Source organism: Anolis carolinensis, chromosome 1 (genome assembly GCF_035594765.1).
Source record: "Anolis carolinensis isolate JA03-04 chromosome 1, rAnoCar3.1.pri, whole genome shotgun sequence".
Taxonomy (NCBI): Eukaryota; Metazoa; Chordata; class Lepidosauria; order Squamata; family Dactyloidae; genus Anolis; species Anolis carolinensis.
Genome location: NC_085841.1, coordinates 259,281,734 through 259,303,484, shown reverse-complemented (window position 1 = coordinate 259,303,484; position 21,751 = coordinate 259,281,734). Strand labels below are relative to the sequence as shown.

The 21,751-nt window shown below is 40.8% G+C and overlaps 1 protein-coding gene across 1 annotated transcript in view; it reads left to right on the top strand.

Annotated features, from left to right (window-relative positions):
• LOC100551618 (acyl-CoA (8-3)-desaturase) overlaps nt 1–5,621 on the top strand; it is a 33,246-nt gene extending 27,625 nt beyond the window's left edge. The window contains exons 9-12 of the mRNA XM_003224119.4: nt 1,545–1,641; nt 2,251–2,330; nt 3,075–3,200; nt 4,629–5,621. Of these exons, the coding sequence (XP_003224167.1) occupies nt 1,545–1,641; nt 2,251–2,330; nt 3,075–3,200; nt 4,629–4,680 (355 nt within the window). The 3' untranslated portion in view covers nt 4,681–5,621. The remainder of the gene's footprint in view (nt 1–1,544; nt 1,642–2,250; nt 2,331–3,074; nt 3,201–4,628) is intronic.
• Nucleotides 5,622–21,751: the final 16,130 nt, after the last annotated feature.

The window sequence follows — 21,751 nt, the reverse complement described above, 5'->3', positions numbered from 1 at the left end:
CTCTTGGAACCACAGGGCAACTGGAATCCGAATGAAGCCCTGTAGCTGGATTTCTTTTTCACTGCATAAATAGTTGCACTCCCCCCCCCCCCCCGCCCCACTGCCTCAAAGGGATAAAAAGCATGACTATTACATGGTGAAATATGGTAGGTTATATTTCACATTCCTATGGCATACTAACAATCACAAAATATGATTATGGTAAATGTGTCTGCACTGAGTAATTATGAATAAATTTCCCCTGTAATCCTTTTCCTGATAGCAGATATATAATTTTTAAAATAGTTATTAAGTGAATGTGTATCCAGCCTTCCCACTAATGAATTCAATGCAGTGTACATGGCTTTCCCCCCACTGCTTTGCCCTGTGAAGTCATTCAGGTTGAAAGAAAGTGGCTGGGCCAAGGTTAACCAATGGGCTACTGGCTCAGTGAATTTATACAATCGTAAGGAGACCATAAGGAGCATCCAGTCCAGCTCTGTGCCATGCAGGATCCCCTAGTCAAACCCTTCCTGACAGGTGTCTATCCAGCCTCTGTTTAAAAACCTCCAGAGAGGATATTTTACTGCACTGTAAGGAAGCATATTCCACTGTAAAACAGCTCCTAGCATCAGAAAGTTCTTCCTAATGTTTAGGTGAAATCTTTTTTCCTGCAATTTGCACCAATTATGTTTCTAGAACAGCAAAAAAACAAAAACAAAAAACCAGCATTCCTTCCTCTTCAGTATAACATTATTTCAAACATTTAAGCATGGTTATCATGTTCCCTGTCATCCTTCTTTTCTCAGCTCCCTAAACCACTCCTCATTGGGCTTGGCTTTGAGATCTTTTACCATTTTGGTCACCCCTCTTTAGATGTGTACTAGCTTTGCAATATTCTTCTTGAATTGTAGTGCCCAGGACTGGACACAGTCTCCCAGATGAGGTCTGACCAATACAGAATAGAGTAAGATTATTATTCTCCATCTAGACACCATACTCCTGTTGATGCAGTTAGAATCACATTGGCTTTTTAAACTGCTGAATTACAATGTTGACTCTTATTCAGCTTAGGTCAACTGTGATGTGGCAGCTAAAATGAACCAATGAACCTTCATCTCCCAAGTCGCCATTCAATATTTCTTCAACACACCTTTTCAGTTTGTTCCTTTCTTTTGCCTAATGGTATTAGATAATGGTGGGCTACAAAGTGGAGTGCGCAACATGCGAGTGTGGAGAAGAGCAAACCACAGACCATCTATTACAATGCAACCTGAGCCCTGCCACATGCACAATGGAGGACCTTCTTATAGCAACACCAGAGGCACTCCAAGGGGCCAGCTACTGGTCAAAGGACATTTAGTATAGTTTTTAAAACTTTGTGTTTTCAAATACATTACAACTTGTACCCTCAGTTTGCTTCTGACACAATAAATAAATTAGATAATGGTATTATAATGGTATAGCTCTTGGCCTCTTTAAAAATGGCTTTGATTAAATGATGAATAAATTTCCCACTTTTGGAAAAGTGAAAATGTATTCAATAATTTATTTCTTCTGTACAGGGTCATCGAAAGTCACTGGTTTGTCTGGGTGACCCAAATGAACCACATCCCAATGAATATTGATTATGACCAGAATGTGGACTGGGTATCAACTCAGGTGAGCTACATACCACACATCTCTGCTAGCTAGGATTATGAATAAGAGCCTTGAAAGCAAAAAGCAACAATGAAAATGTCTAGCATCATAAAGAGGGAAGGGCTGGAGAAAATCTTGGGTGAGTGAAAGGGATAGATATCACTGTATGTATAGCAGTTTTTAGGAACATTTGACTCTCCAAATGTCTTGGACTTTTGAGTTCCCAAAACTCCAGCCAACACGGCCCCTGAGCATGAGGTCATGAGAGTTGTAGTTTCAAACATCTGGAGGCTCAAAGCATAAATGTCAAGCCACCAAGAAATATCTCATATTACCATTCTGCTATTAAAACAAAATCCATGTTCATTCTTCTGCATAGTCCAGCTAAGAAGAGGCATAGGAAAGCCAATGAGTTAGAAGTCCATTCATAATATTGTAATTATCTCAGAAGTTTCTAGGGAGCTTCATGCATCTATTCTACATTGCTGTTATTTTGTATCTGTTGTTTCCGTGATGAAAGCTACTTAGATGAGGGTTAGAGGTTTGGGAATGCCACCCATTAATAGAAATGTCTCATGTACAAGTGAAGTTGCAATATCCTAATGTAGTGATTTCTTTCTTTCATTCCAGCTCCAGGCAACATGCAATGTAGATCAGTCCCTATTCAATGACTGGTTCAGTGGGCACCTCAACTTCCAGATTGAGCATCAGTGAGTAAATAATTTCATTCTGGAGTATAAGAAGACTCCTTGGGGATATTACAGCTCAGGGATACTGTTAATTGTCAGGCCTAGAAGAAGAATGGAAACTATGTATTTGCTCAGGAGGATGGGTTTGGCAGGGGAGGTTACATTTCATGCTGTAGTAAATGATGTTAAACCAGTGGTTCTCAACCTGGGATCCCCAGATGTTTTTGGCCTTCAATTCCCAGAAATCCTAACAGGTGGTAAACTGGCTGGGATCTCTGGGAGTTGTAGGCCAAAAACATCTAGGGGGCCCAGGTTGAGAATCACTGCCTTAAAAGATGCTGTGGGAAAAGGATACTAGATGACTCAAGCGGGTGAGATTTTCATGGTATGAAGTTTGTACAGTCATGAGCTCACCTGACCTGTTGAGGCCTTGAAATGAATCAGTAAGGTGACGTACAGAAACACCTATCACTTCTGTGTTAGATTGGGTTGCATGCCCTCTGCATATTGAGATTCACAGTTTGGGACTGCTCTTACCTCACCCTTCAAGGCTGAGGTTGATTGAAATCTTTCAGCAGGCTAAGAAAGAGGTGCCAATGCTTTAACCTTTGGCTTTGCAGTTGATCTGGAAAAGAGGTTGCTAGGTTAAGAAACATGAGAATATCTTGGGCAGGTTTTATAGTCAGTTATTTTATGAGTCTGATAAAAGAGGAAGAGGGTTCAGGAGTTCTTGGAAGTAAGGCACATGATCTTTCTCCCCCACAGCCTCTTCCCTACCATGCCCCGGCACAACTACTGGAAAGTTGCCCCCTTGGTGAAATCGATGTGTGGAAAATATGGCATCGAGTACCAGTCCAAGCCCTTGCTGAAAGCCTTTGCAGACATTGTATAGTAAGTATCCAAGAAATTGAGGTGGCCCATGTGGGAAGGTCTCTAGCCCTTCACATGCATTGGACTGCAGCTTCCATGATGGTGATAGGAATTGTGGGGCTTGTAGTTCAAAATATATGGTGTGTTGGAAGTCTCCCTATCCTTTCACTAGCCATGGTTTCTAATAATCCCAATGATAGTGAGGAAGAATCATCTGCAGAGAAAAAAAACCTTTGTAAAGGTTAAGGCCATCTAACCTAATTGTGGTCTTTATAAAAGGTAAAGGTTATCCCCTGACAGTAAGTCTAGTCGTGTCCGACTTTAGGGGTTGGCGCTCATCTCCATTTCTAAGCCAAAGAGCCAGCATTGTCCATAGACACCTCCAAGGTCATGTGGCTGGCATCGAAGCAGTACCTATCTAGTATGTATTCACATTTGCATATTTTCAAACTGCTAAGTTGGCAGAAGCTGGGGCTAACACCGGGAGCTCACCCCGCTCCTCGGATTCAAACCATTGACCTTTCAGTCAGCAAGCTCAGCAGCTCAGCAGTTTAACCCACTGTATAGTGATCATTAAAATCAGGGACAGTGTTCACTAAGATTTCACTATACTGTACTGCCTCTGAAAACATATCCCAATGAGTTCTAACTCTGCATTTTGAAAACTATACAAACCCAGTTAAATTCATTTCAGTAAATAGATTTTAAGATACCCTTCTGAATGTAGTTGTAGCATTCGTAAAGGTTTTTCTTAGTTCTGGTAATATATGACACAGAAGAATCAACATAAAAGATCTATCTTCATTTAATAGTCATGGGATATATAGAAGTATCCGTGATCTGAATAAGGAAGGTTGTATGGACTAAAATACTTTGTGCACTCTGAGCTCTGTGGTTGGCTCACATAACCGTCCTTTGTGATAGATAATAGACACTAGTGTGAACTGAATCTTACGGGGAAAAGTGAACCAAAATAGAATGAATTGATTGATTGATTTAGAGTTCTTGTCAACCAGAGCATCTTACAAATTGTTAATTTGACAGAGTGTAAAAATATTCCTTTGAGTGATGACACTCAATCTCCCAGCCAGTTTATTTTTTTGTTGGAAAAGTGATATTTTTCCATGTTCTGCACCAAGATTGACATGCAAGCTGTGGGGTGGGTCCATGCCTTCTTGCAAGTCACTATGTGATACTTGTATTCAGGTAATAAACTTGTGGATATGAATCAGAAATGGTGCGGCCTATCCTTAGTTTTTCCAGGCTCCCTTCCCTGCCTCTCAACAGCTATTCTATTTCAGGTTATCATGATTATTTCTAACCTGAATCTACTTATTGATTGATGAGAATGTTTTCAAAATTCCTTGCTCCAATGGGATTTTTTTCTCTGTGCTTTTGTTTCTTGCATGTTTTCTGAGCTACTCATCCTGTTTCTTTCTCTCATTCCAGCTCGCTGAAGGATTCAGGGGAACTGTGGCTGGATGCCTACCTGAATAAATAAGAAGCTTGCAGTGTCGTCTGGGGAGGGTGGTGTAGATCTCCACACCCTTGCTGCCTCTTGCAAGTCAAAAGAACAAGGCCCTGCTTTAACTGGAGTGGGCAGCAGGGAGAGCCAAATCCTGAGTGTAATATTTTGAGGTGATGCTTTTCTCCCCCAACCTTTTACTTCTGCAAATCCTCCTTTCTTCTTTTGAAGAAGATAACAAAGATGTCCTTTTAGAAACTCACATCCACAAAAGTGAAGGACTCCAGGGCCAGGAAGCGAGGCCAACACATTTTACTGAACTTTGTATGCTGAAGGTGAATGCGGATGTTGAAATCACTAAGATTTTCATTGCCTTGGTGTCCAGCTGGTCTTGCTCCCTCCCAGAGAAAAATGAACAAAGATACGGGGAGAATGTGATCAATGAGGCAGAGAGGAGGAGAAAAATAATGCCGATGGCTATAAAGAGGCCTACTGGTTGAGAATGTGGGATTTTACATGGCAGGGGTTGGACCAGATAATACTTGTGGTAACTTTCAAATCTATGATTGTATCAGAGTAGAGTTCTTGGCTTTGAAGAAAGGTAGGAAAGAAGGCTATAAAAGCCAAATTTAGAATCATAGAATCATAGAATAGTAGAGTTGGAAGAGACCTCATGGGCCATCCAGTCCAACCCCCCGCTAAGAAGCAGTAAATCGCATTCAAAGCACCCCCAACAGATGGCCATCCAGCCTCTGCTTAAAAGCCTCCAAAGTGGGTATTCTTATGAGAACTGCCAAATTAAATAAGCACGAATCCTTAAAGAGTGGCCTTACCCTTGTTATTGGGGGAGGAATTTGCAGTTTTTGCTGTGGAACTCATTATATTCCTGGATGTATTTCCTATGTAAACATAATGTGCCAGATTTATTGATGTGCCAACATGGGACCACTGTTGACAATAAAGAATGTTAAATGATGGACTAATGGTTGGTCATAGCCAGAGAGGGAAATTGGTGTTCTGCTACCAATATATCTTCAGGTGTTCCAGAGAAGAACCAAATTCTTACTCAGTCAGAATTGCATTCTTTTAGTACTCTATAATTAAATTATTGGAGCTTTTTCTGTGTCACACAACTGCATTGCATTATTGTGTTGTACAAATAGGACTCATTTCTGGACCATGGGCTCTTCAAGGACAGGTTGTTCCCAGAATTTTTTTATGCCAGGAGCAACTTGAGAATCCGCAAGTCGCTTCTGGTGTGAGAGAATTGGCCATCTGCAAGGACATTGCCCGTATGTTTTGATGTTTTATCATCCTTGTGGGAGGCTTTTCTCATGTCCCTGTATGGAGCTGGAGCTGATAGAGGGGGCTCATCTGCACTCTCCCCAGGTTGGATAAGAACCAGCAACCTTCAGGTCAGCAACCCAACCTCTTATGTCCCCGCATGGAGCTGGAGCTGATAGAGGTGGCTCATCCGCACTCTCCCTGGGTTGCATTTGAACCAGCAACCTTCAGGTCAGCAACCCAACTTTCAAGTCATCAGTCCTGCCGGCATAAAGGTTTAACCCATTGCACCTCCGGGGGCTCCAGGTGAACTGAAGGTACATCTATAAGGGGATTTTAAGTTTGGACAGTACAAGGTGGCTGTTCCCAACATATTTCCTTTTAGATATTTAGGACTATAACTCTGCTCATTGTTCATGATTGGCTGGAGCCAAAGAGAGTTGCTCTTTAAAATGTCAACAGATACTAGATTGGGGAAATAGTATTTCAGTACAAGGGGAAAAAACTAATTTTAAATCTGCACAGGTTCATTTGCTTCAAATGTCTCTTTGAAATGAGAATCATGAGGTATTGCAGGCACTGGATTGCAAATTCTCAATCTGTATTAAGTAGCATGCATAAAGCTGAGAAATGCTGGCGTTACAGTCCAACAATATTTGAAGGACCACATGCTTCCCATCCCAATTTTATTCTCTTTTAAAAATGAGAAATGGTCATTTGGAGTTGTCTTTACCCTCTGGTGCATGCAAATACCTTCTACATCATGAAATTGAGACATTGGATCCGAGTGTCATTCCTGTGAATTGAATTTCCTGCCTGCGAGATTAATCCCCAAGATCCTTTTCTTATTCCTACATTTTTTCTCATGTCAGGAACAACTTGAGAGACTGCAAGTCGCTTCTAGTGTGAGAGAACTGACTGTCTGCAAGGATATTACCCAGGGGACACCTGGATGTTTGATGTTTTACCATCCTGTGGGAAGCTTCTCTCATGTCCCCACATGGGGAGCTAAAGCCGACAGATGGGAGCTCATCCTCACACTCCCCGGATTTGAACCGCTCACTTTTTGGTCAGCAGTCCTGCCAGCACAAGGGTTTAACCCATTGTGCCAGCAAGGGCTCATCTTGTTCCTACATTTGAGACAGGGTTATTATTATTATTTATTTATTTTTGCTTTTATGGGAACTCTCTCTTGGAAAATATAAAATGCACTTTTATGTGTTGTTCCTACAATAAAGTGCATTTTATATTTTTCAAGGGTGAGGCCCCATGAAAGCAAAAAAAATTAAAAAAAATAGCCCTGTCACAAAATCTGAATTGCTTAATGCTTCAACAGGTAGGAATTTGATTATGTAGACTGCAAAGTACCATGGAAATTTAGTTATGTTGAAAGTGTTAAAATATGATCCTCAGTCTCTCACTCCTTTGGATTCTGGACAGAAGAGGGCGCCTTCTGACAGGCAGTAAAGGCAAACCCTTTTTTAGGCAAGTATGCATTGACTAATAACATTCCAAGTTATTTATGGGGCTGCTAGAAGTCAGCAGGGGAGTTGAAGGTGTGTGTGTACATGTATGTGTGCACATTCACATGGCTGTAATAATTCAACTAGCCCACAGCATCCGCAAGGACACAGCCATTTAACTAAGTAGGTACATTTCACCTTCCAATTATCTCTTGTATAGCATGATCTAACACATGCCTTGTAAAGGTGCAGATGGGGGTGTTATGTCTCTTTGCCATTTGATATTGCCACTGCAAGACACAAGACCTAGATACCAAATAAAGTGAGTGTGGGATGGGCAGGGGAGAGAATGATGTTTCATAGAAAATGAAATACTCTAAAGCATATTTTCCTTCATAAGCATCTTTTTTCCTTCCTAGTACTGATTCTGGAATCTCTTGACTATCAGCCAAGATGCAGGCATCTACCAGTCCCCATTCATTCTGAAATATGTGTGCTCTTTGCAACTGTTGCAATCTGCAAGCAAGCCTGATAAGAGTTTCCACGTGAAGCCAAATTGCACAAGATGACAAGCTAGCTTTCTTACATTTTTGGCTAATAACAGTAGGGTGTGTATACAGGTAGAGACAGATTTATGCACAAACTAAGTGAACTACAGTTTGTAGAGCAGGTTAGAAAAGAATTAAATGCAAGAGAAAAGATCTAAAAATATAAAAAATGGTTAGAGTACACTTATTTTTAATAATGTCATGAAATCTCTGAAATGTGACATAATTCAGAGAATGGCTGCATAAGGCAGCCACCCTCTGGCTGTTGGTGGGTTTTAAGTACTGTACCACCAAGTTAGCATTGTACCACCTAGTTAGCATAGCTAAGGATGGAGAGAACTGGGAGTTGGCAGTATCCAACTGTATCTGGAGGCCTACATTGTGCTTAGTTCTGGAAACCCAGTAGATGACAATACTCTCAGAATATGCCAAAGGCAACAGCTTACTAAATCTGACCAAGAAAACTCTGATAGGTTCACCATTAGCCAGAATTGACCTGAAAGTATGTAATAACTAGTACTTTCATCTGGCCATGCATATCTCTGATGCTGATAAAGGACCACAATGCTGATAAAAAGTAATGAATCCTTAAACCCATACTTGTTTTCCCAGTGGATGTCCTTTTGTTACTGTTCACCATGATACATAGTAATCCTGGATGCAGGCTCTTATTCATAAAAGTGTGAAAAAATGTCCAGGGGCAGCATTTTCAGTGGGGAAATAGCACTAGAGGAAATAATTACCCACTCCACCAAGAGTTTTATCTGGGTCACCACCAGTGCTTTGTCAAAATATATTTCAAGAGCTCTTTATTGCTACCATGTTGTCAAGCATTGAAGTTGGAGAGTGGAGGGAAATACTCTTCCATATAAATCTACCTTCAGCCTAACCTCCTGGATGTGCATAATTTAAAAAGGGGTGTGTGCACAGTATTAAAAGAATATTTTGTATTTATATATGAAGATCTACCTTCAGAGATTTTTTTAAATGGGATCCTGAAGTTGTCATTATAAGTGCAAGTGTTGAATAAAGAATAGTAGTTTAAGCAAACAATATGTTATGTTTTGTTTCTACCATTCTATTTTCTTTCTCCTGTTTCTTCAAGTGTGTTAATGGGAATCCCTTCATACATTCATTGTATGGGTCAAGGGAAAGTAGGAATATGATGACCCCCCCCCCCCAAAAAAAAAAAAGAAAGAAAAAGAAATCCCTCACAGTGTAAGAAATGGGTATAGCTGTACTATGTAATCAACTCACTGTGCTCTATAAATTGGGCAGGTTATTTGAAAAAGTCTGAAGAAATACATTTAAATGTGATGATAGACTATTGCTTCCAGCATTATATATTGAACTTCAACCTCAAAGTTAAGATGAAATTCTCCATTGCCACCTTCCAAACTTTTATTTTACAGCAGAAAGAGGATATTTTGCTCTTCCATAGGATTAGCTACAGCTTCCATGGGTCATGAGTGTGTCAAGTGAAAGTATCTACAAAGCCAGAGGTTTTCCACCTCAGATCATGAAAAATCTGAAAGTTCAATGTGCTTAAGCCTGCGTAATAACAAACCTATTCCTGCTTTTGTTCATAATTTCCTGTTTTACTTCAGAATTCTTTGAGATTACTATCCCTTTGCGTAGGAAGCTAAATTTGTTGGCCAACCTCTTTCTCATGACAGAAACGGTGTGTGGTCTTGAGGGACCAGATAAACTCTAATAACACTGGCATTTTTGTACATACACGTAATAAAGAAAAAGTAATTGCTGAAGCTCATATTACATAATTATAGGTAGTGCTTTTGCAAATGATAGCATCTTCCCTTCTGTAACATTTCATTTAGACAAAAGAGTCATGAAGACATCTTAAATGGGCAGGAAACTGGTAAAACAAATCTTTTGTAAGACTCACAGATTCAATGGGTCTATTTTGATCGGGATTTATGATAGGATTGAGCCCTTTGGATGGTGTCAGTAGACATGGCAGTGGTTTCTAGAAGTCTGTGGTTCTGATTTTATACAAGGACTATTAGTGTGGATTTTTGAAAAACTGGAACACAATTTTTTTCTCTGTTTAGTGAAAAATTCCCAGTTGTTGTATGCTAAACGGTAAGTCAGGAAAAATGTATGGGAGCATGAGTTAAAATGTATTTTGTTCACCATTTGGTTAGTAGTAAAAGAAAGGGAAGACAACTGCCGCTTTCTCCCATTCACCATGCATAATTTTGTGAAACTAATGTTTCTTTGTGATGTTTCCTCATAGGAAGAAATGCACACTTGAACTTTTTCTTCACCTTCCCCAAAGGAATACTTTTGCCATGTACTGTTTTCTAAATCTGTACATAATTTTCCAAGTGTATTTTCATTACAGATTTGTACAAGGGCATGGCAGTTGGCCTTTTCAAAGATAATGTACGCAACGAACTGTCACAACTTCTTCAGTCATTCACATTGCCAGGCCAGACCTTGCCAGCCCATAATACTTGCTGAGCTAGATAGTACTAATACACATTATTTTTTTAGCAGAAGTGGGAGATGTTTCTCCTTCTACTCATGTTGAATTGCAGCTTCCATTAGCTCAGAGCCATTGACTATCTTGGCTAGAGCTGATGAGAGTTGTAGCCTAAGAAACATCTGGAACAGTGGTTCTCAACCTATGGGTCCTCAGATGTTTTGGCTTTCAACTCCCAGAAATCCTAACAGCTGGTAAACTGGCTGGGATTTCTGACAGTTGTAGGCTAAAACACCTAAGGACCCACAGGCCAAGAACCACTGATCTGAAGGGCCACCTTTTCCCCATCTCAGCTTTGCATCACAGATCTTTTATTACCAAATCTTGCTCTGCTGTATTACTCCACATGTCAGGGAGATGTGTTTTCTAGAGGCAATACTTGCTATGATCTTGTACATGCTTGTCACTGTCACATTGTTTTTATTGCTCTTGCACAATGAATTTTTGTTTTCACACTCATTTTTCAACTAAAAAAATGCCCAAGCTCATTTTGACACACAGCTCCTGTGTACAGAAAGCCCATAACATGACCAATGACTGGATCCACTATCCCAAATCATTGTAAGTGTCTTGCTCGCCACATCTTCTGAAGCAGACATTGAAAGGAATAGGTTAGACTCAGACACATCTGCCCTGAGAGGTGCATTGAGTCAGGTCTTCCCCTGGGTTCATGACTGATTTAGAGCAGGGGTAATGAGAATCTTGTAAATCTCTGTGTGTTGGATGCTCTCCCAGCATTTCCCCCCATTGTTTATATTCAATAAGACTGCTGATTTCTAACCCTGATTGAGTGGCAGTAAAAGGATTCAAAATTTTCTTCACTCACATGACACCAAATGTGCAGTAGCCAATTATCTTGACAAGTCATACATAACTGAATGAAAAAAATAGATCAGAAGTGAGAATCTTAAAGGATGGAGATTTGTGCAAAACTGGCACTTGCCAGTATGTGTGTGTAGATGCAGATTGAGAGCTGGTGTGGTGTGGTTGTTGAGTGTGGGACCAAGAGTTCAGGGAACAGGATTCAAATACCTTGCTCAGCTATGGAAATCCACGTTGTGACGTTGGGAAAATCAAAGTCTCTCAGCATCAGAGGAAGGCAATGGCAAACCTCACAATAAATGTTCTCAAGAAGCTCCATGATATGCTTCCCTTAGAATTGCTGTAAGCTGTAAGCAACCTTGAAGGCACACAACTACAATTTCAATGGAAATTCAACATCTCACCAGAATGGAAAGAGGGTTTATTCACACTATACCAAACACTATTCACCTGGGGTTTATTCACACAATACCAGTATACGTAATTCCACATGAACTGCTGTGGTTCTCCATTGACTGCTATGGTTCATTCTGGTGAGACATAAGAGGAACTTCTTGGCTGAATGATTAGGTGGTTATCCCTGATCTGCCAATCCCAGAATTTGATCGTATGGAGCCATGACAGTTGGGGTGCTTGTACTACAATTGTTTACTCTGAATGGAACCCTGCTAACTTCTGTATCTGGCCAATCTTTTTGTGGATGGAGAATTTAAAGACACTGGCTCTCTCTTCTCAACCCCTGTACCTGTGTGTGTGTGTGGGTGGGGGGATGTTCCCAATGCCATAGAGTCACACCAGAGGACCTACAACATTTTAAGCAGAGGACCAGTTCACAATCCATCAGACTGTTGGGGGGACAGACTATCATTTGAAAAAACATGAATGAATTCCTATGCACACTACAAATATCTTGTGGTGTGGTGTAGTGTTGTGCGTATTCAAGTCATTTCAGACTTAGGGCAACCCTAAGTCTAAAGTTTAGGATGAGGTGGGTTAATGACATTGGAGGGCCGCATTTGACCCATGGGTCTTAGTTTGGGGACCCCAAACTATAAAATGCTTGGCTATTTTATTGTATGCTGATAAATAAATCTACAGATACTGGTCCTGCAGATATGAGGGCAACATTCTACATGTGGCTTAAATGCCTTGATGTATTATTTTAAATGTCAATTTGTTGTATTATATGTCATATTTACCTCTGCTTTGAGAGATGAAGGGTGTCATTTGGCTGATTTTAAGTGGAAGAGGGAGATCATGTTCACAACTCTTCCCTACTTCCATTGCAGTAAGAGGGAAAATACTTACACTAGCTTGAGGCTGACATTGGCACATTACAGGGAAATGGGGAGATTTGGATTTACCTGAAGACCTTTTACTGTGAATTAAGCAGAAATCCAATAGATAGGAAAACAGGGGGTTGCCCTATACAGAGGGAGATCATTGCTCAGTATAAATACCAGCGCACTGGGAGTTCAGGTTGCATAATCTTCACCATTGGAATCCTACCGAGGCTGATGGCAGATACGGTCAACAACATCTGGAGGGCCGCAACTTGATTCGTATAAGTCAGGAGGTAACTAACCAGATATCATCTGTTCTGTTGGTGCCAGAGCAGAGATGTCAGCATAACCAAATGGGAATAAAACCCTGCAGAAAAGCACGTAGGCCAGGCTACACCCTAAGAGCTGAACACCCAAAGATACCAAGCCAAGTGCCATTGTTTCTCACACCTACTCATAATACTTTGTCTCCGTGCTCTTTCCAAAGCTCATGTTACAACATTGGTTGGGCTGCTATGCAGAAGTGGATAGATTGCTGTAATGTGCATTGTTACTAATTTGGAGTGTAGGTGTAAAATAGGTGCTTCAAAGCTTCCTCTGAAACAGCGTTGTCCTACTCACTTGTTGCTGTAGCTTATGCAACCATTCTATGCATACTTGCACAGAGAAATTAATATAAGAACTTTTCAAAGTACTTCATTCAGCCATCAATAAAGCCATGATGAAGGCAGCCTGTCAATTAATACACTTGAAAAGTAAAGGGTGGGGGACAAAATGATTCAGAGTTTGATCATGCTGTTGCATCTCAGTAGACTCAGCAGGTGTAGGGAGGAGCAGTTTATTTGAATAATTGGTGTAAAATTACTTGTAGAGCCTCACTATGATTATTTTTCAAAGAAGTGACTGTGTTGCACCTCTGCTGCCACAGTTGACCATAACTTGGAAAAGTTCTACAACAGCTGACAGGATCTCTGAGCTGGCATAGCTACTGACCACACCGGCACCAGAATTGTTTGGAAGTTGTAGTACAGACAAGTAACTTTTCCAAGCTTGTGTGAGCCTAAAACAGGTCTCAGCTAATTCTGAAAAATTTCCACTTAAGTCTCATAGAAAAAGCGAACACAGGAACCTACATTTTGGATTATAATTCCCATAATGCCATATTATTGCCCGTGTTGGCTATGGTCTATGGTGCATGCAGTCAATGTCAGATTTAGGACAAATGAGATCCTTCCTTGGACCCTGAAGGTGGTTGGCCTGGTAGGCCTACACTGCCAGCTTTATGGCATATTCCCATTGACTATGTCTGGAATCACTCTGAAACAGAACATTTTGAATGCTATCACATAAGCAAAACCCACTGTAAAAATGATAGGTTGGAAGATGGGCCCCCTGGTCAATGGGACTCTGTGCTTACGCACACCTAAGTGCAATGGTAAATCTGGCACTGCATGCAGTCTAAAACATCTAATCAACAGCAAGTTACCGTCTCCAACACATTATGTGGTATTGTAAGAAATCAAAAGGATAGTTACTTCACAGTGCTGAAAGAGCTTGACTAGGGGAGAATTTGAAGTAGATAAGTTCAGGTACCAATAGCAGATCAGGCCATAGTTTCTGACAGCTGCGCCAAAAAGACAGGTGCTGATGCCCACTCCAGAAATTATATTTAGTCATAAAACACAAGACTTTTTAAGTAATCATTGGATTCATAGTTTCAACTGCTGCCCCAAATAAATTAGTTAACATAACAATTACTCTTAAATACCATTGGTAACTATTTAAAGCTGCATTATGCCCCCTGTTTCCATCGTATCAGTGTCCACATTTCTGTTTATCTATATGTATGTCCTCTCTGGGAAGCTTTAGACCCTCCAATGACTTGGGCCAAAAGTCCTTCATTTCAATAAGGTTTGCTGTTATCTGTAGTTTCATGTATCTATGTGAAGGCCAGGAGCATATCCCTATGGATGTAGTCAGAAATGACCTAAGGAAGTGATCTCTGGAGCTCACCAACTCAAGGGCACCACTCCAAGTAACATGCGCAAGCAGACGCTTTTAGACTTTGCAGCTAGCCCCTTCCTGTCATCACATGTGGTGAGGTAGTTAATATATTTATTCTTTTTTTATTTATGACATTTCTACCCTGCCTTTCTCCACCCCGGAGGGGAGTCAAGGCGGCTTTACACTCAAGGCAGCTTTTATAGCTCCTGAAACAGTGGCTGTAAATCCAAGAGTGAAATCACTGCTTCTTCTAGCAACAAATCTGGCAGCCACCTCCACAGTTTTATCTATGGGCTCCTTCAGACAGAGCAAATGTTGCTAGAGGTTGAAATATTTGTTAACTTAGTTTTGTTCAAAGGAAAGAAGGGATGTTTCTGGTGGAAATGACAACCTTCTTCAAACCTTCTTCAAACCTTCTCTAGTAATCTGTTTATCTATGATCCTGTTGCTTACTGTTTCCTGTATGTCTTTTCTGGTGTACAGCTTCCTTTACTCTATGGTTCCTGAGAAATTACAAAAGGAGCAGCAGACCACATGCTCTCATCTCCTCTTTTGACTATGTGACCTGTTGATAGCTATTTTGTTATAAGAGAAATGCCCTGGCCAGCTGGTACAGTGAACCATCTCAAACATATCTGAAAATGGACTGATAGGTTTTGTACCTGTGTATGCTGAACATATGAAGGTTGTGAGTAAACCAAATATGTTATTTTTTTAATCAAAGTCTACTTCATTTTTGTATTTTGAGTGCAGGATATAAAACAAATTGTTCTATGGGAGAGTATTTTTGTTCACTGAAAAACACTTCTGAAGCACTACTATTTTTTTTAATCCCTGGGCCTCAGGCCACTGGAATAAAAAATCTCTGTTTTCCTAACAGATCAGAGAAAACAGGTTATTCAGTCTATCAACTGACTCCATTGCCTTGTATATACCACAAGAGAAGATTCTACTCTAAAAGGGTTTTTGGCTCTTTTTTGAAAGGTCATGCTTTTCTAAAATCTTATGATCTCCAAAAGGTGTTTTCCAAAAGGTTATGAATGCCATTTTCCAAAAGTTTCTATATCTGTTTTTTTAGATGTATATCTCCAGGATTTATCACAGTTCATCCTGGATTTCTTACCTCTTTTCCTGTAATGGTGGGGTTGAGTGAGTGAATAGATTTTCTTGTCTTCTGACAAACTGCAATGGGAAGAGAGACAATCACTCCTCTTTTTTCCTCTCCACCCTGGTGGTTTCCCAGCCACTAGCCAGAGCAGTGGGGCAATTGAGCCGGCTTGACTGCTCTGGTAGTGAGTGGAGGCGGCTACAACCATGTTGCAATATTCTTAACAAGCAAGGAGCAAAGCTTCAAGAGCTCTCACTTCTACCTCCCAGTTGGGAAGAGCCTTATATATGTTTCAACTTGTACCTTTTTGTTTTATAAGCTGCTTCAAGTTTCAGCATTTTTGGGAAAAGGAGCGACATAAATAAGCAGGTTGAGTATCTCTTATGCAAAATGCTTGGGACCAGAGGTGTTCTGTATATTGGGTCTTGGAATTATGAGATATCTTGGGGATGGGACCCAAGTCTAAAATACAAATCAGCATACACATCTTATACATATAGCCTAGAATTACGTTTATACACAATATTTAACCATTTTATGCATGAGTCAAAGTCTGTGTACATTGAAGTACCAAAATGCAAAAGTTTCACTATCTCAGCCTCCTCTGTGGACAATTTTGGATTTAAGGAATCCAAAAATCCAGATAAGGAATACTCAGCAATGCAGTATGGCAAATCTCTTGGTATTTGTGCCAAAGAGATGGCTGGCCAATCTGATCCAAGAAAATATTATAATAAAAATATCTAGTGGCAAGTCAAAAAAAGGACTTTGCTACCTTAGGATTATTAATTGGTAAGTGAATCTTCTTGCTAGGAGGCATGATGGAGTAACCTCATTAGGTAAGAACAAGGCTGGGAATCAGGTGGACTCCTGGCACAGTTAAACTGAAACACCCAATAGTTCTGGGTAGCAGAGGCTTGCTGAGGAACAATGAATGTTTAGTTTGTTATTCTTACCCTTGGTTATGAAACAGGGCTTGGAAAAGTCTTTTTTTAAAAAAAATATATATATATAGTTCCCACAATTCATTGGCCAGTCTGGCAAGTTGGATCCAGGGATTCTGGAAGCTGTGACTGCAAACTGTCATTCCAAGCTCTTACAAAAATATGGACATAGGGAAGAGGTAGGAGCAAGAGAAGGAAAGTAGAATGGGAAAGAAATGGCAACTACGTAATATAAGAAACAAATATGCCACATTGCTGCATAGGACATCACTGAGGAGAAGGTAGTCAGGTCAAGGTACTAAAAATGCAACCCTAATGGTATGGGAGGGACTACAAATGAGTCTTTATAGGTGAAGCAAAATGAAGGTAGCAATCCTAGATGTAATTATTAGTGAAATCTCCATTATGATTCCACAGAGCCACACAGAAGCTATGGGCCCAGGCGCCAAATAGGGCCCATATGGTGTCTTTACAGAGACTCACTCAACCACCTTGGAGTTGGCTTAGGGACGGCTGGGCTACTCTAGTGCTGTCTCCAGGTGTGGCTAGCCACCTTATCACACTGGAGCATTTTGGACCTTTGCAACACTTTGGGGATGGGGCCTGCTGAGTGCCATCACATGATGCTCAGCAGGCCCTGCCCCATTTATCTATCAAGTGTTGAGGAAGTGTCACAAGACACTTCCTTGGCCACAGCACCATGGTAAGTGTTTTTCGGGTAGCTCCAATGGAGCTACTCACATTTTTCAGTCATTTTCCCCATCTGATGGGGGAACACATTGCTGCCCTTTCCCATCTCTGACGAGGACAGGGTGCCAACATGCCTTGTTCTGTTCCCCCGTCTGATGTGGAAGGAAGGAGGGCGTGGGGGGCACCACAAGGCTCCCCATGTGACTGCTGGCGAAACGATATAGAAGGAAGGGATGTGTGAAAAGGTCCTTCCTCCCAACCTCTCCATGTTAAGGGAGCTGAGATAGGGAGAAACCCGCCTCTCTCTCCAGCTATCAGTCTTCGTACATTTCAAAGACTGATGAGAGGTCATGCCTGACATCATGCAGAGAGCCATAGAGAAGGTAGGTGGTATGTTGTAGGGAATGACAGAGGACTGTAACCTTGGCCTACCTGAATACAGAGAACATGGGATGGCAGTGAAGACTGTAGCGATTGGTTGGTTAAGAACTGGCACAACTACATTCACTAACCCTAAATCAAGGGAAAGCCCAAATCCTGGGTCAAAATTCAGATTTCCCCCTGAATTAATTTGCCCCAGATTACATTGGATCAGTCCTGCATGACACTTAACTGCTGTGCGGCTGAATTGGTACACAATGACCTAGGTGGTTGGTATATGATCCCCAAATGAACATTAAGCATGTCTCTTTAGGTGGTTAGGTCTTGAGAGCGATTCCAAAAAAAAGGTCTCCTTTTGTACACATGCACAAACTATTCTAAGAGGGTAAACATAAAACTTAAATAAATACATATTAAATAAAATGGTAAGTACAATAGGCAGTAAAACAAAATGTTCAGCCTTCCAGCTTTGGTGAGAATGACAACTTCAGGCCACACGTTTTACATCATTTCCCAAACAACACATAAAGGCCCCAATCCTACATACCCTCAGCATAGTGTAACTATCTCCATGTAGACCTGCCCTATACAGAGCCAGGTGACATCCCTATGAAACCCTCCTGATTCTGCTGTAGTGCTTCCTAGTGAGCAGGCAAGCTTTGAGAAACTTCCAGCTATCTCCCTGTGGTCAGATGCAAGACTGAGAACCACTGATGGAGGACCCTGGAGGAGCTCAGCCCTGGTGTCACCATTTTGCATCTGGTTATGGGGATGTAGTCAGCTGCTTCTCCCAAGCCTTCCTATTCACCAAGGATAATTATAAATAAATCGGTGTGTATGGTTTTGGTGTTGTACAGGAAGAAAGAAAATACCAGTTCACACAGCACTGGTAAAAAGACATCTGCATGCATAAGGAAAAGTCACATGTGTAGATGCTCCTAAGAGAATCCTGGCGCAAATGTAAATGTAAATTGATAGAACTACTGGGGAATTCAGTGAATGCTAGGGAATGAAGAGAGAGCAAGCCAAACCATTTTCTGTCAGCACTAGTAATAGAACTGGGGGAGTTGTACCAATCGAACAATTGATGACCTGGCCCTAGTGAACATGTATAGCGCTGTGTTGGAATAGTTTCATAATAACCCAGCAACTGATGTGATTAATTTCTCCAATAAAATAACCACTTCCTGTTCTTGCTGAGCTGAAATCTGATAACTATCAAACTTGCAAATGTCTTTCAATTCATCCGCTTTGTACTACCATTTCTCTTTGAATTTCTTTTTCTTCAAGTGTAGCAACTTCCAAGTTACAAAATAGCTGTGTGGATTGAAATGTTCTCCCCACTAGTTTCAGAAAAAAATACATTGTATGTGTTTATTTCTTCTGTTATGTGGAGACACTTAAGTTTGCCTCATGTAAACGAGACAAAATAATTGCTAGATGGGGCTTCTTGTTTTCTGCTTCTGATGAACATAAATATCTTTTTCATTGTTTTAATAAAATAGATTGTCTCTTTGTTTCTTTGTCTTATTGGCAACTGAAATCTGGTGTGCCACAATTTATGTACCATGTAAAGCTGTGGTTCTCAACCTGTGGGTCCCCAGATGTTTTGGCCTACAACTCCCAGAAATCCCAACTAGTTTACCGACTGTTAGGATTTCTGGGAGCTGAAGGCTGAGACATCTGGGGACCCACAGGTTGAGAACCATGTAAAGGGAAGTGAACCCTTTCAACAGCAGGATAATCATAACTTGCCTTCCTGTCTTAGAGCAAAACCTTGTATTTTAATTCAGAAAAATAAATGTCTCACATAATGTTTTAGTACTGACCCACATGGGATGTGTGCATGCAGAAAACTGCATTTCTGCACAAAAATCTTGTGTGTCCGTTCCCCCCCCCCCCCCCCCCCCGGGCAAGGTTTCTGTTCAGAAAATGAAATTTTCTGTAGAAAAATAGCCATGTGGGATTTATCATTCAAAAATGTCCCAAGCTGTAATGATTCTATATATGGGAGATAGTAGCAGATTGAACAGATGCATAACTTACATAAAGGTTTGAGTTTCCTGTCAGTATGGAGGTGTTTTTTTTAATTTATCAGTTACAATGATTATTTTTACATTTGCATCTATATGTACAAAGTGCAATTGCATTGTAAACTTGTGTTGTCTTCTTTGGCACTGCCTCACCTCTATAAATAGCTATTTTGATAGCTGGCATAACACAGTGGTTTGAATGTTGGAGCAGGATTATGGGGAAGCAGAATTCAAATCTCTTAGCTGTGGAAATCCTGAGGTAAGTCACACTCCACTAAGCTCAAAGGAATGCAATGGAAAACCTCGTCTGAAGAAATCTGGACAAGAAATCTTAGGGGATTTCTTGTCCTTTGGCCAGTTATAAATACCGTTTCTATGTTTTTGCACTCTTGGTTAGAAATTTGTTTTGATCCCATTTGTGATTTAGAAAACAAACAGCAATGCCAAATGACAGAATTATCAACAACAAAAAGATGTTTCATATCTACTACTAATGTACAGATATCCCAAGGCAGAAGTGATATTATGTTGAATCCAACTGGAAAGCTGAGACATCGGCCTAAAAAACAGGTTGCATTTGCGATACTAAGAGAACAACTGGCACGATTCCCATCAAGCCAAATCTGCCATTGTGTCATGGCCACTGTTTGGTTCACCTGCTGCTGAGTGCTTAGGGGTTGATTTGACTCCTTTTTGGAAGAGATCAGGTTGACGTTCCCTTCCTGAGTAATGGTTCACAGGCTGCAAAGATTGGTGATTGAGCAGCAGCTGAGCATCTCTGCCTAAAAAGAGGGATGGTATCTCTTTGGGAACAGTAAAGTTGAACTATGGGACCTGTATCTTGGCTGTGACCCCTGGGTAGGATCTCAATAACCAGACTTGATTCTTGTGATCCTGTCTTGTACTCTGCTGAACTTAGAAACCCTGTCTGATACCCGTGAAACCTTGTATTAGCACTCTTGACTGACTTCATGACTTGTTTAATGAGCCTGAATACCTGTTTGTGCCCTGTGGACTTAAACATCAGTTTACACTGCTTTCCTGACTTGATTCTGGAACCCTGATGACAGATTATGCCTCTGTAACTTGGGACTTTGTTTGTACTTTCTCAGTTTTGTAGTCAGAACTTGAAGAGACTCAATGATTAAGTTACTGTTTAAGTGAAACTGTTTTTGGCATTTCCTGGGTTTGTTTGGTGAAACCCTTGTTATCGGATCAAAGTTAAAATTATTTTGTGTATCCAACTGTATTTTTCATATTGCATATATAGTGCTTTAAAGAGCCCCGGTGGTGCAGTGTATTAAAGCACTGAGCTGCTGAATTTGCAGACCGAAAGGTAGCAGGTTCAAATCCAGGGAGCGGAGTAAGCACCCGCTGTTAGCTCCAGCTTCTGCCAACCTAGCAGTTCGAAAACATGCAAATGTGAGTAGATCAATAGGTACCACTCCAGCAGGAAGGTAATAGCGCTCCATGTAGTCATGCCAACCACATGACCTTGGAGGTGTCTATGGACAACGCCGGCTCTTCAGCTTAGAAATGGAGATGAGCACCAACCCCCAAAGTTGGACACAACTGGACTTAACGTCAGGGGAAACCTTTACCTTTACCTATATAGTGCTTTGATGCAAAAATAGCAAGAAAGCAAGAAAAATATGTAACTTCTTGAAACACTTTTGGTACTGTGAAAAAAGCAAAAGGAGGAACAGCCAATGGAGATAAAAGAAAGAGTAACAAACAAGGATATGTGCAATCTGTCAGCTATTTATCTATCATCTATCTACTGATTTCTCTCTCTCTTAGCCCACTTCTCAACTCTCTCAGGTGGCTGACAGTAAACACGAATACAATGCAGTAGTAACATGTCATGAAAGGCAATAAACAGGAATGTGAACTCGGCAGAATATGTTGCCACCCCCATAGTTAGCTTCCAAGATTAGATTGGATCTGGTGCCTTCAGAGTACAGGCAGTTACAGACATTTGACTTACATAAAACTCCGAGTTACAAACGGGTGAGACAACAGGAGGTGAGAGGAAATCTAC